Genomic DNA, 12,965 nt, shown 5'->3' with positions numbered 1-12,965 from the left:
TTAGCACATTGGCATCACTCAACCCCCTCCCTTCATCTCTCTCTCTCTCTCTCTCTCTCTCTCCCTCTCTCCCTCTCTCTCTCTCTCTCTCTCTGCTTAGTGATTCACAGTCACTCTTGCAGAGCCAGAGTAAGAAAATGCTGACCTCTCAAAGTGCTGCCAGTATCCCTGTTTCAGCATAGAAGGCTGGACAGCAAGAGAAGAGAAGAGAGGGGAGGGGGAGATAGGAGAAGGGAGTGGAGGGGAGGGGGTTATAGAAAAAAGAACTGGTGGGAGGGGATAGAAAAAAGAGAAACGCCATTCTCAGGTTCCAACAGCAGGCTTTGCCTTGTAGAGGGCTCCAGCACTGCAACTCTGTGAAGGTAGGTTGGAGGCTGCTTCTCTCTCAACTGTGGGGATACCTTTGGCATGAGGGTGGCCCTTTCTCTAATCTCTCTCTCTCTCTCTGTGTCTGCTTGGTGCTAAGCTTTACCCAATGTGCATGTGTCTGTGTGTGAGAGACTGTGTCAGGGACAGAAAAGTTAGGGAGATGAGTTGCGAATATAGTTTGACAGCATTAGAATTGAACAACTTTATAGCAGGTTCATTTCATCCATCATTGGGTTTATGTTGGTATTGCTTGAATACTTAACTTTGACTGTAGGAGTTGGTGTGTTGGTCTTCTAATTGCCTTGGATTATTTTGGCCACGACTTTAACAGTTGACAATTGGGCATTTCTAATGGGGGTTCAGTGCTCTGATGAAGGTTGACTGACCGAAAGCTCAGCCACAATTAAATACATTTGCATCTGACTGGAAGTATGCAGAGACTTTTTCCTGTTTCTCCTATGGGAGTCCAGTGAAACCCTAAGCTAAAGTATTGTCACTCAATTGAAGATATTTTTTTGGTATGCTGGGGTTAAGTCATCTCATAGCTGTCCATCGCTCTACAATTTTGTGGTGTTGTCTCAGGGGATGGTAGATTTAAGGGGGCGTCCCTCACCCCCACCCCCACTCCCAACTAACTTCACTGCAACACATGATGTTTGAATAGCTGTGTTGGCTGGATCAAGTCGTCTTTAGGGCCAGTTGCAGCTGATTTGTGCAAAAGTCTTTAAAACAGGCACAAAATGTGTGTATTCACCGTGGCTAACGATGTGGAGTTACGGCAGCTTAGAGACGCATGGAGCTGAATTACAATGTCCTTGTATTGCTGTAAAGATATACTGCTCAAAAAATAAAGGGAACACTAAAATAACACATCCTAGATCTAAATGAATGAAATAATCGTATTAAATACTTTTTTCTTTACATAGTTGAATGTGCTGACAACAAAATCACACAAAAATAATCAATGGAAATCCAATTTATCAACCCATGGAGGTCTGGATTTGGAGTCACACTCAAAATTAAAGTGGAAAACCACACTACAGGCTGATCCAACTTTGATGTAATGTCCTTAAAACAAGTCAAAATGGGGCTCAGTAGTGTGTGTGGCCTCCACGTGCCTGTATGACCTCCCTACAACGCCTGGGCATGCTCCTGATGAGGTGGCGGATGGTCGCCTGAGGGATCTCCTCCCAGACCTGGACTAAAGCATCCGCCAACTCCTGGACAGTCTGTGGTGCAACGTGGCGTTGGTGGATGGAGCGAGACATGATGTCCCAGATGTGCTCAATTGGATTCAGGTCTGGGGAACGGGCGGGACAGTCCATAGTATCAATGCCTTCCTCTTGCAGGAACTGCTGACACACTCTAGCCACATGAGGTCTAGCATTGTCTTGCATTAGGAGGAACCCAGGGCCAACCGCACCAGCATATGGTCTCACAAGGGGTCTGAGGATCTCATCTCGGTACCTAATGGCAGTCAGGCTACCTCTGGCGAGCACATGGAGGGCTGTGCGGCCCCCCAAAGAAATGCCACCCCACACCATGACTGACCCACCGCCAAACCGGTCATGCTGGAGGATGTTGCAGGCAGCAGAACGTTCTCCACGGCGTCTCCAGACTCTGTCACGTCTGTCACGTGCTCAGTGTGAACCTGCTTCATCTGTGAAGAGCACAGGGCGCCAGTGGCGAATTTGCCAATCTTGGTGTTCTCTGGCAAATGCCAAACGTCCTGCACGGTGTTGGGCTGTAAGCACAACCCCCACCTGTGGATGTCGGGCCCTCATACCACCCTCATGGAGTCTGTTTCTGACCGTTTGAGCAGACACATGCACATTTGTGACCTGCTGGAGGTCATTTTGCAGGGCTCTGGCAGTGCTCCTCCTGCTCCTCCTTGCACAAAGGCGGAGGTAGCGGTCCTGCTGCTGGGTTGTTGCCCTCCTACGGCCTCCTCCACGTCTCCTGATGTACTGGCCTGTCTCCTGGTAGCGCCTCCATGCTCTGGACACTACGCTGACAGACACAGCAAACCTTCTTGCCACAGCTCGCATTGATGTGCCATCCTGGATGAGCTGCACTACCTGGGCCACTTGTGTGTGTTGTAGACTCCGTCTCATGCTACCACTAGAGTGAAAGCACAGCCAGCATTCAAAAGTGACCAAAACATCAGCCAGGAAGCATAGGAACTGAGAAGTGGTCTGTGGTCTCCACCTGCAGAACCACACCTTTATTGGGGGTGTCTTGCTAATTGCCTATAATTTCCACCTGTTGTCTATTCCATTTGCACAACAGCATGTTAAATTTATTGTTAATCAGTGTTGCTTCCTAAGTGGACAGTTTGATTTCACAGAAGTGTGATTGACTTGGAGTTACATTGTGTTGTTTAAGTGTTCCCTTTATTTTTTTGAGCAGTGTATTTTCCCACCTATTAGATAGTTCTTACTATTTTCTGAACAGTTGCTTGTACTTGAAAAGCAATTCCACTTGCATTCAGGCTATGAAAACTTCCATATTGATGTGTTGTCATCAAAACATTGTAGTTATGGTGAATGGCAAATACCATGGAAGCTAAGAACATATGTTCATACAATGTCGATGAGTACAGTTTCCTCAGCTAAATAAAAATATGAGCATTAACATTTTTCAGGTACCTTTGCCTCTTTTTTCCTCCTACAATTCAGTGGAACAACAACCCTTCCATGTTGGACAGTAGACGATATTCTCAGACACGTTGCTTTAAGTCCTCCAAGTGGAACTCCAGTGTGGGGTGAAGGCCGCAATCAAAGTCGGGAAAGATTTACACCGTTGGAAGTAGCTGACCTGTGAAGCTAAAATTAAGCTGCGGTTGATTTGGAATTTTACACAATATAATGTGAAATATTTTGACCTGTCAACCGGAGGAGTGACTCACTGCTTTGACACTTTGGGCCTTCTCTCTAACGATCTTTCCAGTATCACCCAAGTCATGTGGCTTGTCTGCACACTGTACGAACAGTCACTTTTGACTGTACAACAAGACAGTTGTTTTGTATGAGTTGGTGTAACTTTGTACCTCTCAGAGACTTGGACTTTGTAGGATATTGAACTTGGAGTGGACATCACCATACAGCTTATGGATGCTTAATTTGTTCCCAAGGCTCCACAAGCTTTTAGTGGACCTGCACAAAGTAGCTGAGATTACAAAGTGGGAGTGAGCGTTGTCAGAACCAGGTGACACTAGTGGAAAAAGCAGAGCCTCTCCAACACAACAGCATGTGACATCATGGCCACCATGCCATGCAGTTGATGGGAAAGTAACATAAAGCCATGATGAATATAGGGGGATGCACCAGTTTGGTGGTCCCCACTCCTCTCAACAGATGTGCTCTGAGTGGCTATCTGTGCAGCCAGGTGTCAATTTTCTGAAGTTTTGATTGGCTGAACCAGAGGTCCACGGAGCGGCACAGGTCGCTGGGATTTTGCTAACCAACTCCTCAGATGGTTAGCGGCCACATCTAAGATAAAGCTGCTTGAAGTGGTATGTTGTTTAGTAGTGTGTAGCGATTAAATAACTATCTTTACCAAGAGAATCTCTTAGCCAGGCATAACCCAGGTGCAGGGAATGGTTGAGACTCCAGATTGAAAGAAATGTCCAGCTGGCTTTGACAGGTTTCCTCAGATACTAGGTTGGTTGGTTCCCATAGGAACCCAATGAGAATACTATGGACAGGTGTGTGCGCACTACTTTCCAGTCTGACGTCTCCCGGAATATGAAACATGCTCATTAAATCCTGAATGCTGATTTGTCAAAAGCTAATTAAAATGGCACAATGAATCAAAACATGGCATTCTGCCTCTTGAACACTTATCAAGCACATTTGTCAGAAGGCTTTTTAAGGTTTCTGATAGAACACTTGTTGTGCTGAAATGGTATAGTCTCATTCATACACAGTAAAACCTGTGCACTTGGTAGTGTTGTATACTGAGGCAAGGACGTTGTAAAACTCAGAGTGGTAGTTTATGCAGCCTATTTATCCAAACAAACCTCATGGGCTTCATGTTTGGATCATGTTTGCCCCATTGTGTTACAACTTTATTGAGCTACATTCAGGTGTAAGTTTGTCCTCATCTGTCCATACAAATGAGAAAAGGAGAAAGCTGTGCTGCTTTTGCATCCAGTCAAGTCCAAGTTGTTCCTGCAATGTGCAAGAGAACAAACAAAATGCCAATGCTTCTCGGCACTACGTCTTCATCAGGGAAATACATGCATTTTAATGGTACATACAGTTGTTTGCTCCATAATTACTTCCATCTTTTTACACACTCAGCTGTTTGATCCAGTGTTTGTGTCATTGGCTTAACACATTAGAGCTGCACTGTGCTGACGAGGTGTCCCCTCCACTGAACACAAGCATGCATGGGCACATGCCGTCGTCACACACGAAAACACTTCACACACTTGAAGTTATTATACACACACTTTACAGTATTTCTGTGGTAATGGTATGTTTTACTGGCAATTCTATGACGACATGGCAACACACACATGCACACACAGGCACACATGCACGCACACACACACACACACACACACACACACACACACACACACACACACACACACACACACACAAAGGGTATTGTCATCACCAGAGCAATATTTACAGGTAGACTAAGCATTCTGTGAATGCAGTCTATTCGTTAGTCACAAGATGTGTGTGTGGCCACTAATAACGTTTGACATTGTAACTTGATCTAGGGCTGCAAAGCACACCACTGTTACCTTTGCAGAAAGGAGCAAGGTTAGACACCATAACAATCAGCTGCTAATGGACTTGTTCAACACTCAGGACAGTGATTTCCTATTGATGGATGAATTAGGTTTTCTGTTATTGACTTGGGGTGTTAAATTGCCAATCACTGACTTGAGCTTGTCAGTAACCCTTGAATAGCTCTCATAGAACTGTTTCGGTTTCAATGGTAGACTTACGGTTCCTCACATAAAGGTCCAATTTTGTGTTTTATTTACCATGTAAGCGGTCAGGGTCAATTCTGAAAACATTTCCTAAAAAGACTAATATGAAATGGAATGTGGATTTAAAATTGAAAATATAAAGGGCTTTGACCCTACTCTTGATAGGTGCGTTACTCATATCTATGAGTCACCTGTTTTGCCAGAGGTATATACAGTATGATATTGCTGTTGTATTTCTTCCACTGAGTGCCAAGGCTTTGTGTTTGTTTCATGGTTGAGCTCATCTCTCGCTTGGAACTGACCTCCGATCTGTGTTGTCTCTATCTGGGCTTGTCCACCAGTGGGTGTAGAGGGAAAACGGGTGGGGCCGCTAGCGGGTGTCAGCCAGTGATAAATAAGGGAACACACCCCTCTGCTCCGCTATCCTCGCCTCTGTAACTCTAAACCCCCAAGTTCACCACATTGGAACTAAGAATAGCAAAGAACCTGCACTCTCTCTCCCTCTCCTTCATGTTTTCTTTCCTTCTCCCTCGCTCTCCCCCTCTCCCCTTTGAATCCATAGCTTCAGTTCTATAGGAGTGTGTTCATTTCAGTTCAGTTTCCGGAGGAAAAAGGAGTGCTCAGTTAAAATGTTGCAGTGTTTGTGCATTGTAGCAGTACTTATTTGTGCATTCATGTGTACTGCAGGGTTCTCCAGTGAAAAGAGTGTTGATCACTGGAAATACAGTTATTATTACCATCATACCCTCACAGAGGCAACACTTGGGACTGGCAACAATAATACTCAATGGAGATCGTACGTTGCTCATGAGACACAGTCCATGAAAATAGTTGGTGTGCTTAAGTCCTAGCTACCCAGGTTCTGTCACACTGGCTAGTCCTAACAGGACACCAACACACAGTATCCTTCACTATTATTATCTGAGAGGCCAAATCTGTCAAGAGCTGTCCAATCTGTTTCCCTGTCTCACAAGTGCATCCTCTCCTTTCTCTTGCCTCTCCCCACAGACAGTTCCCTGCTCAACCCCAGGGGTGTGTGGTGTGTTTGTGACCCTAGCTAGGAGCCCAGCCAGCCTGCAGACATGTCGAAAAGCGACCCCCGGGACATCGACGAGGATGCCATCCTCAAAGGGATGAGCCCTGAGGAGATAGATGCGCTGGAGTATGAGCTGCTGGAGATGGACCCAGAGGTACTGAGGGCCCCAGAGGGCCCCTGGTGCCAAAAAAGAGAATTAATTGTAGAAAAGATACCTCCAGCACACAATATATGGGCATGGGGGAAGCCTTTAGGACTCAAAGACTGAGGAATGCACAAGGCTCATAGTATAATAATAATAATAATAATAATATGCCATTTAGCAGACGCTTTCCATCCAAACGCGACTTACAGTCATCCATGCATACATTTTACATGTGGGTGGCCCTGGAACCAAAACCACAATCCTGGCGTACCTTGCACAACAGATTCACTGATACACACAGAACACAATCCCCATGTTATCTTGTTCTCTGACATTGTAAGACTTACTTAGGAATTTCCTGGGGATTACGTAGCTTTATACTGTAGTCATAAATGGTATAAATCCATTTTCCAACATCTAAAAAAACACAGTCTCACACAACCAGTTACTAGAACCCCAGAGGATTCAGAACGCTTTGTACAATGTCCACATGCCCTCTGACCCCTACTGTTTCTGTCCCAGAATGCCATCCTGCCAGCCGGGTACCGCCAGCGTGACCAGACCAAGAAGAGCCCAACGGGGGTGTTTGACCGTGACGCCCTGCTGGATCACTTAGAGAAAACAGCTCTGGAGCACGAGGACAGAGACGACCTGGTGCCCTTTACTGGCGAGAAGAAAGGTACGGTACACTACACTACTGAACAACACTATTGACTCCACTACTCCACACTACACCGGGTGGGCTCTTACATGAGTGGCTTTTGGGCCCCGACCCACAGTTTCAGAACCACTGCTTTAAACTGAAAAACAATCCAATGTTTTGAACTTCATAAATAAGTAATGGTAAGTGATGACTTAAAAGTGTAATTTTAGCGGTTTGTGTAACATTGATGTGGAAATTAGATTTATACAATAGAAAATGTAGTTTATTGGATTTTATTCACAAAGCCCATATAAACCAGGGTTTTCTTAGTGTTTTCAGAAACAATCCAAATATTTTTTTTACCAAAACACAGACAAATCCACTGTAAGGGGCATATTACAGTCATGGCATTTTTTATAGTCTCAAAGAATGTTATATGATACAAGATACATACTGAGAGAACAAAGATTTTCCCCTCGACTGTACCAAACAAACACGTGTGCTATACAGCCTGCTAATGACCCCTTGGATACTAGTTGCCCTGACAGTCCCTTTGTATGTGTGCCTTTCTCTCTCCTTCTTCTCTCTCTCTCTCTGTCCCTCTCCAGGGAGAGCGTTTGTTCCTAAGGAGGGCCATGGAAAGATCCCCGACCATGAGCAGATCACCCTGGAGCCTGAGCTGGAGGAGGCTCTGAAGAATGCCACAGACGCTGAGATGTGTGACATCGCAGGTGAGAATCTATCATTTTTTTTAACATTGTTTGTCATTTAGCAGATGCTCTTGTCCAGAGTGATTTACAGGAGCATTTAGGGTTAAGTGCCTTGCTCAAAGGCACATCATCAGATTTTTCACCTATTCAGCTCAGGGATTCCAACCAGCTACCCTTCGGTTACCTGGCCCAACCGCTAGGCTACCTGCCGCCCTATCCCTCTCTGTCCTTCACATTGAAACAATGTGATGTTGCCCAATACTCCCAGCCGGTATTAGATAGAACATTGTGGCCCCGCCCACCTTAGGGGAAAACAGCCCATGGTTACCTTGGTTACCCCATTGGCTCACAGCCAGCCCTGTGTATTGGGACCCAATTGTTTACAGTGACCCTGGCCTATTTTATTATTTTGTCATAGACCCATATTATTCCATTGCTCATTGATCCATAGTATTATTGTTCCAGTGCTTCACAGACCCACTCCCACACATAGAGACATGTAGACATGGGATGTGGGACATGGCATGGGGGGGCTCCAATTCCATGCGCTCAGCAGCAACATGAAAATAAGCTGGCCAAGAGCCACCAAAAGAAGGGAGGAATGGGGGGAGGGAGTCAAAGACTTGTCTGTTGGGTAAAGCTACTATATCAATTTATACCAAACAAGAGGTAACCTTGTTTTAAAGGTAATTAATTTATTTTTTCATGTTTACCCCAATGGAGATGTGAAATGAGTTCAGTTCAGCTTGAACATGCGTTCCACAGATATTTTGGTCTCATGCGGTCAACACTTACAGTACCAACCCGATTTGTTGGTTGTTTTACACTCACACTGTGCTTACTTCATAACAACGCCTAACAAGGACTTCATCATTTACTGCATCTGTGCTCTCTGACATTGTTTCAAAACAACAGTTATTTATGGTTCAATTTGATATAGGCGATTTTCACCCAAAAAACACACAGTACATTTTTTGTTTCCAAATGATATCTAATTCGATGAGAATTCACACCTCAGCCTCTTTTAAGCTACACAACCATATGAGACCATAACACCTTTATGCATATATCATTCATAGTATGGCCCAGAACAAACAGTGTTTATCACAATAGTTAAATCCCCCATCCGTATCCACCCACTGTGCAGGGGATCCAGGCCTGCCTCAGTCCGAGGGGCAGGCCTCCTAACTGCTTTTCCTTTAATGGCAGAGCCACAGCCACAGAGCATAGGCGTCTGGAAAGTGACAGTGGAACTGTATGTCCACATAGATTAGCCTGTCATTAACCCCCTCATTGAGAACACAGTTTTGACCCTGGAGGGAGTCCAGATGAGGATTAAACTTTCGTTAGCCTCTGTCACTCTTTTGTTTGGGGCTGGATCTGATTCCACAATAGTATAGCTCCCTGGCCGGCTCCACCAGCAGCAAGGGAGGGAGACCTCAGTCAGTAGATATTTCATTGATGCTTTTTACTCTTAATAATACTCATGGTATTTTGGGAATAGTTGTTATTATTGAGAGGCTGGGTTGTACTGTAAAGCTACTGTAGAGTCAAGCACTAGACCAGCTGTCTCTGGATCCCTCTCTCCTCACAAGGCCTTCCCTCCCATAATTCCCAGCCTGCCCCAGGTCAGAGCCCGGGGGCAGGGGCCGGTGGGGGTTTGCTGTCACAGCAGTTGGTGTGTGACACAGTTTGGTGGCGAGGGGCCGTCTGTAATGAGACTGGGAGAGGCATTCAAAGTGCTGCCCTCTACTGGAGATTTGAGCAAAGCCACAGCAGCACCAGTCTATATTTTTAGGAGCCCATCGTTCTACGTCCTATGTCCCATCTTGTAAGATTAGCAGTGCTGACCTAACTCACCCGCATATTTGGAATTCAAAGTACTCGTCCCCAGGGGACGAATGAGAGGCCGAATAACCATTCATTACGTGTTGGTCCATTTTCAGTTAGAATAACATTGGGCTTGGTGTGTCTGCATGGCTCGCATTAATGTTTGGTGTCATAACGTCCTTAGGGCCTGGAGGCACTGAGATTAGAGACAGGGACTGCAGCTCTCTCTGTAAGAACTGAGGAAAGGCTACAATGTCCTTATCTGGTCAAGCAGACACACAGAGTAGGCATGTGCATAACATGGTAAATACTGTACCTAGTATTCTCATGATACAATGTACTGCACAGTGTTGGGTGTATACTGTAAACGTACAATTCAGTTGTTGAAATAGATACACATCTCGACGTGAAGATATGTAAAGTATAATTGAGATTGGTAGACCTGCCTGTCAAAACAATGCCCTCATAAATAATTGCGGTCACATACCCTCTCAGTTTAGTTATAATGAAGGCCTTGTGATTACTTACTGGGACAATAACATGCTAAAGGTCTCAGCTGATAGCTACCATTAATTATGTTGAACTGAGGAAAGATTACTGGATGGTGAATGAGAGTTACAGATATATAAATCAGTCCCATTTCTTTGCAGCTATTCTGGGAATGTACACACTGATGAGCAACAAGCAGTACTATGACGCCTTGGGCACCACTGGTACCATCGCCAACACAGAGGGCATCAACAGTACGTATGAAGAGGTTGACCAGCAGAGCAGAACATACCTACTATGGTATTCAGTATATTACATGTTTAGGAAATTCTTACACTAACCTGTGATACTCTGGTGCTTTTAGGTGTAGTAAAACCAGATGCATTCAAGATCTTCCCAGAAGAGCCCCCCAACCCCACAAACGTGGAGGAAACCCTCCAGCTGATCCAGAAAAACGACAGCAGCCTGTTTGATGTCAACCTCAACAACATCAAGGTGAAGCCAGTGGGCTTTAGATCCTATGGTCTGAACGTACAGTGACCAATTCTACAATGGAGGATGAGATCCCTTGATGGTAGCGTGTAGCCTCGTGTGTTATGGCATACTGAATCAGCATAAAGTGATTGGCGTCTGTCTGTCCTGTAGGACATTCCCATCCCAACACTGAAAGAGATCTTTGAGGCGATGAAGGGCAACACTCACGTGGAGTTTCTGAGCATTGCCGCTACCCGTAGCAACGACCCCGTGGCCTATGTGAGTACATCCTTCTCCCGCAGACTAGCCACAAAGAATCCTCATTTTCACATCCTTATTGTAATTTTCACCTGTTACTAATGAATGTGACTCTAGTAACATAAGTGTGGATGTGTGTGAACCAGGCTGTTGCTGAGATGCTCCAGGAGAACACCACTCTGCAGAGTCTTAACATCGAGTCCAACTTCATCACCTGCGAGGGCATGAATGCCATCGTCAAGGCCATGGCCAACAACAACACATTGACCGAGATCAAGATCGACAACCAGGTCAGACACCCATACAGAAAGTATGCTGTAGTATGAATACATACATTTGGATAGTGCTACATACTGTATGCTGTATAAACAACTGAATATAAAACAAATTCCTTATGAGTTCCTCAAGAGACATGAAAAGACTTTGGAGAGAGAAAAAACTATGATAAACTTATAACAAGATAATGCTGTGATTGTATTGTGTGGTTATGGGGTTATTGGAGTCCTTTTCATCCTTTAACCCACCCCACTTCTAGAGACAGAAACTGGGGGACTCCTGTGAGATGGAGATTGCCACCATGTTGGAGAACAACTCCAGCATCGTAAAGATCGGCTACCACTTCACCCAGCAGGGGCCTCGGGCTAGAGCAGCCATCGCCATCACCAGGAACAACGACATGAGTGAGTGTCTGGAGAACGCATGCATACTGTCAATAATTTTATTTCAGTTGTGCTTCATCTGACATCGTCAATGTTAAAGCGCTTGACATTCTTCCTGTTAGGGTTTTTGTGACGAGGCTGTCATAATACCCTCAAAGTGGCTATAATTCTGAGATAATGACAGATTACATTTGAGTTCATGTTTAGTTGTTCTAGGTGTTCTGCATGTTCTAACTGTTACTGACGTAGTTCAGCTTTCGGTTGACCATTGATAATGTACTCTGGCTGACTCATATCGTTCCTTTTCTTTCTCTATCCAGTTCGTCAACAGAGAGTAAGATGAGACGAGAGTGGAGAAACAAGATAGGCTCACGTCTTGAGAGCACAATCAACTCAGCCCCTTGGACCTAACAACTCTAAAAACTGCCATTGACAGCTTTGCGCTAGCTTTGTCAATGGTGCGCAACAAACCTTTACAACCCCTCTGTGCCTCATCACAAGTCCGGGTGTTCATTTCTGTGTCCAAGCATTTCATTTACCACAGCTTTTTGTAGACCATTGAATTCATCATAAAAGAATACATAGGTCACATCGTTGTAAAGTGTTGTTTATGCTTCTAGAATACGCCATGATAATACTCAGAAAATGGAGGTGATAAAACTCCTACATGGTAGTGGTGCTATATCTAGGAAAAGAAAATCTGTAAATACTTTCAATAAACATTTAAATAATTAATTGTTTTAATGGGCTGAATGTGATATTTTTGCCATTTCATCACATCATGTGAGCATACATAATATTCATAATGTCTATGGTTCAAAATTCAGAGCTGACACAAGGTACAAGATAAAGGCAGATACAAGAGTACACTGTGTGCACCGAGATCATGAGAATCATAACTACTCAATACCTCATTGAGCCCGCCGGATCCCCCCAACCCCAACCTATTTTTACCCCCCTCTATAGGGTATGTAACCTAGTCCTCTGGGCTTGAGTTACCCTGCTCAGAATATACCAACTTTTAAAGGGTCTGAAGGGGAGGGGGCACCCATATGCACCCAAGGAGATTCATGAACCCTCACCAAACAGCTGCTAACCTCTGAGGACTTTCACAGCATTGGAGTGGCTCCATTTTCCATGTACACATTCATTTTATACCTGTATTAAGCAATGCGTTTTGATTATCATGTTCAATTTAAGCAACCTTCAGAATTTCTTGTAAAGAAATGGCACAGGGACCAGGCTTGTGATGACTTAAGGTCAGTATTTCCATACATGTTTTTTCCTGGGGTTATTTATTCCCCTTTGATCATTCAGCCACAGTAAAATACATGTGTATTTATAGTTATGTAGGGTACCACGCAAGGTATTTAGTGACTGACCTGGTATAAAGTTCTAAGT

The 12,965-nt window shown here is 44.6% G+C and overlaps 1 protein-coding gene across 1 annotated transcript; it reads left to right on the top strand.

Moving 5' to 3' along the window:
• The first annotated feature begins 255 nt into the window (after window positions 1–255).
• On the top strand, window positions 256–12,304 carry LOC115176768 (tropomodulin-4-like). The gene is made up of 10 exons (XM_029737045.1): window positions 256–362; window positions 6,329–6,510; window positions 7,024–7,180; window positions 7,753–7,875; window positions 10,335–10,427; window positions 10,538–10,668; window positions 10,819–10,926; window positions 11,052–11,195; window positions 11,441–11,585; window positions 11,885–12,304. Exons 2-10 carry the CDS (start codon window positions 6,403–6,405, stop codon window positions 11,905–11,907), a joined length of 1,032 nt encoding a protein of 343 aa, XP_029592905.1. The 5' UTR covers window positions 256–362; window positions 6,329–6,402; the 3' UTR covers window positions 11,908–12,304.
• The last annotated feature ends 661 nt before the right edge of the window (window positions 12,305–12,965 follow it).

This window comes from Salmo trutta, chromosome 37 (genome assembly GCF_901001165.1).
Source record: "Salmo trutta chromosome 37, fSalTru1.1, whole genome shotgun sequence".
In the NCBI taxonomy this organism is placed as follows: domain Eukaryota; kingdom Metazoa; phylum Chordata; class Actinopteri; order Salmoniformes; family Salmonidae; genus Salmo; species Salmo trutta.
The sequence above is the reverse complement of the archived record's forward strand: the minus strand, read 5'-3'. Positions and strand labels throughout refer to the sequence as shown.

Coding starts and splice junctions, on each gene's coding strand:
- LOC115176768 (XM_029737045.1), top strand. CDS start 6,403: ATGTCGAAAAGCGACCCCCGGGACATCGACGAGGATGCCATCCTCAAA. Junction 6,511..7,023: donor TGCTGGAGATGGACCCAGAG/GTACTGAGGGCC, acceptor TTTCTGTCCCAG/AATGCCATCCTGCCAGCCGG. Junction 7,876..10,334: donor TGAGATGTGTGACATCGCAG/GTGAGAATCTAT, acceptor ATTTCTTTGCAG/CTATTCTGGGAATGTACACA.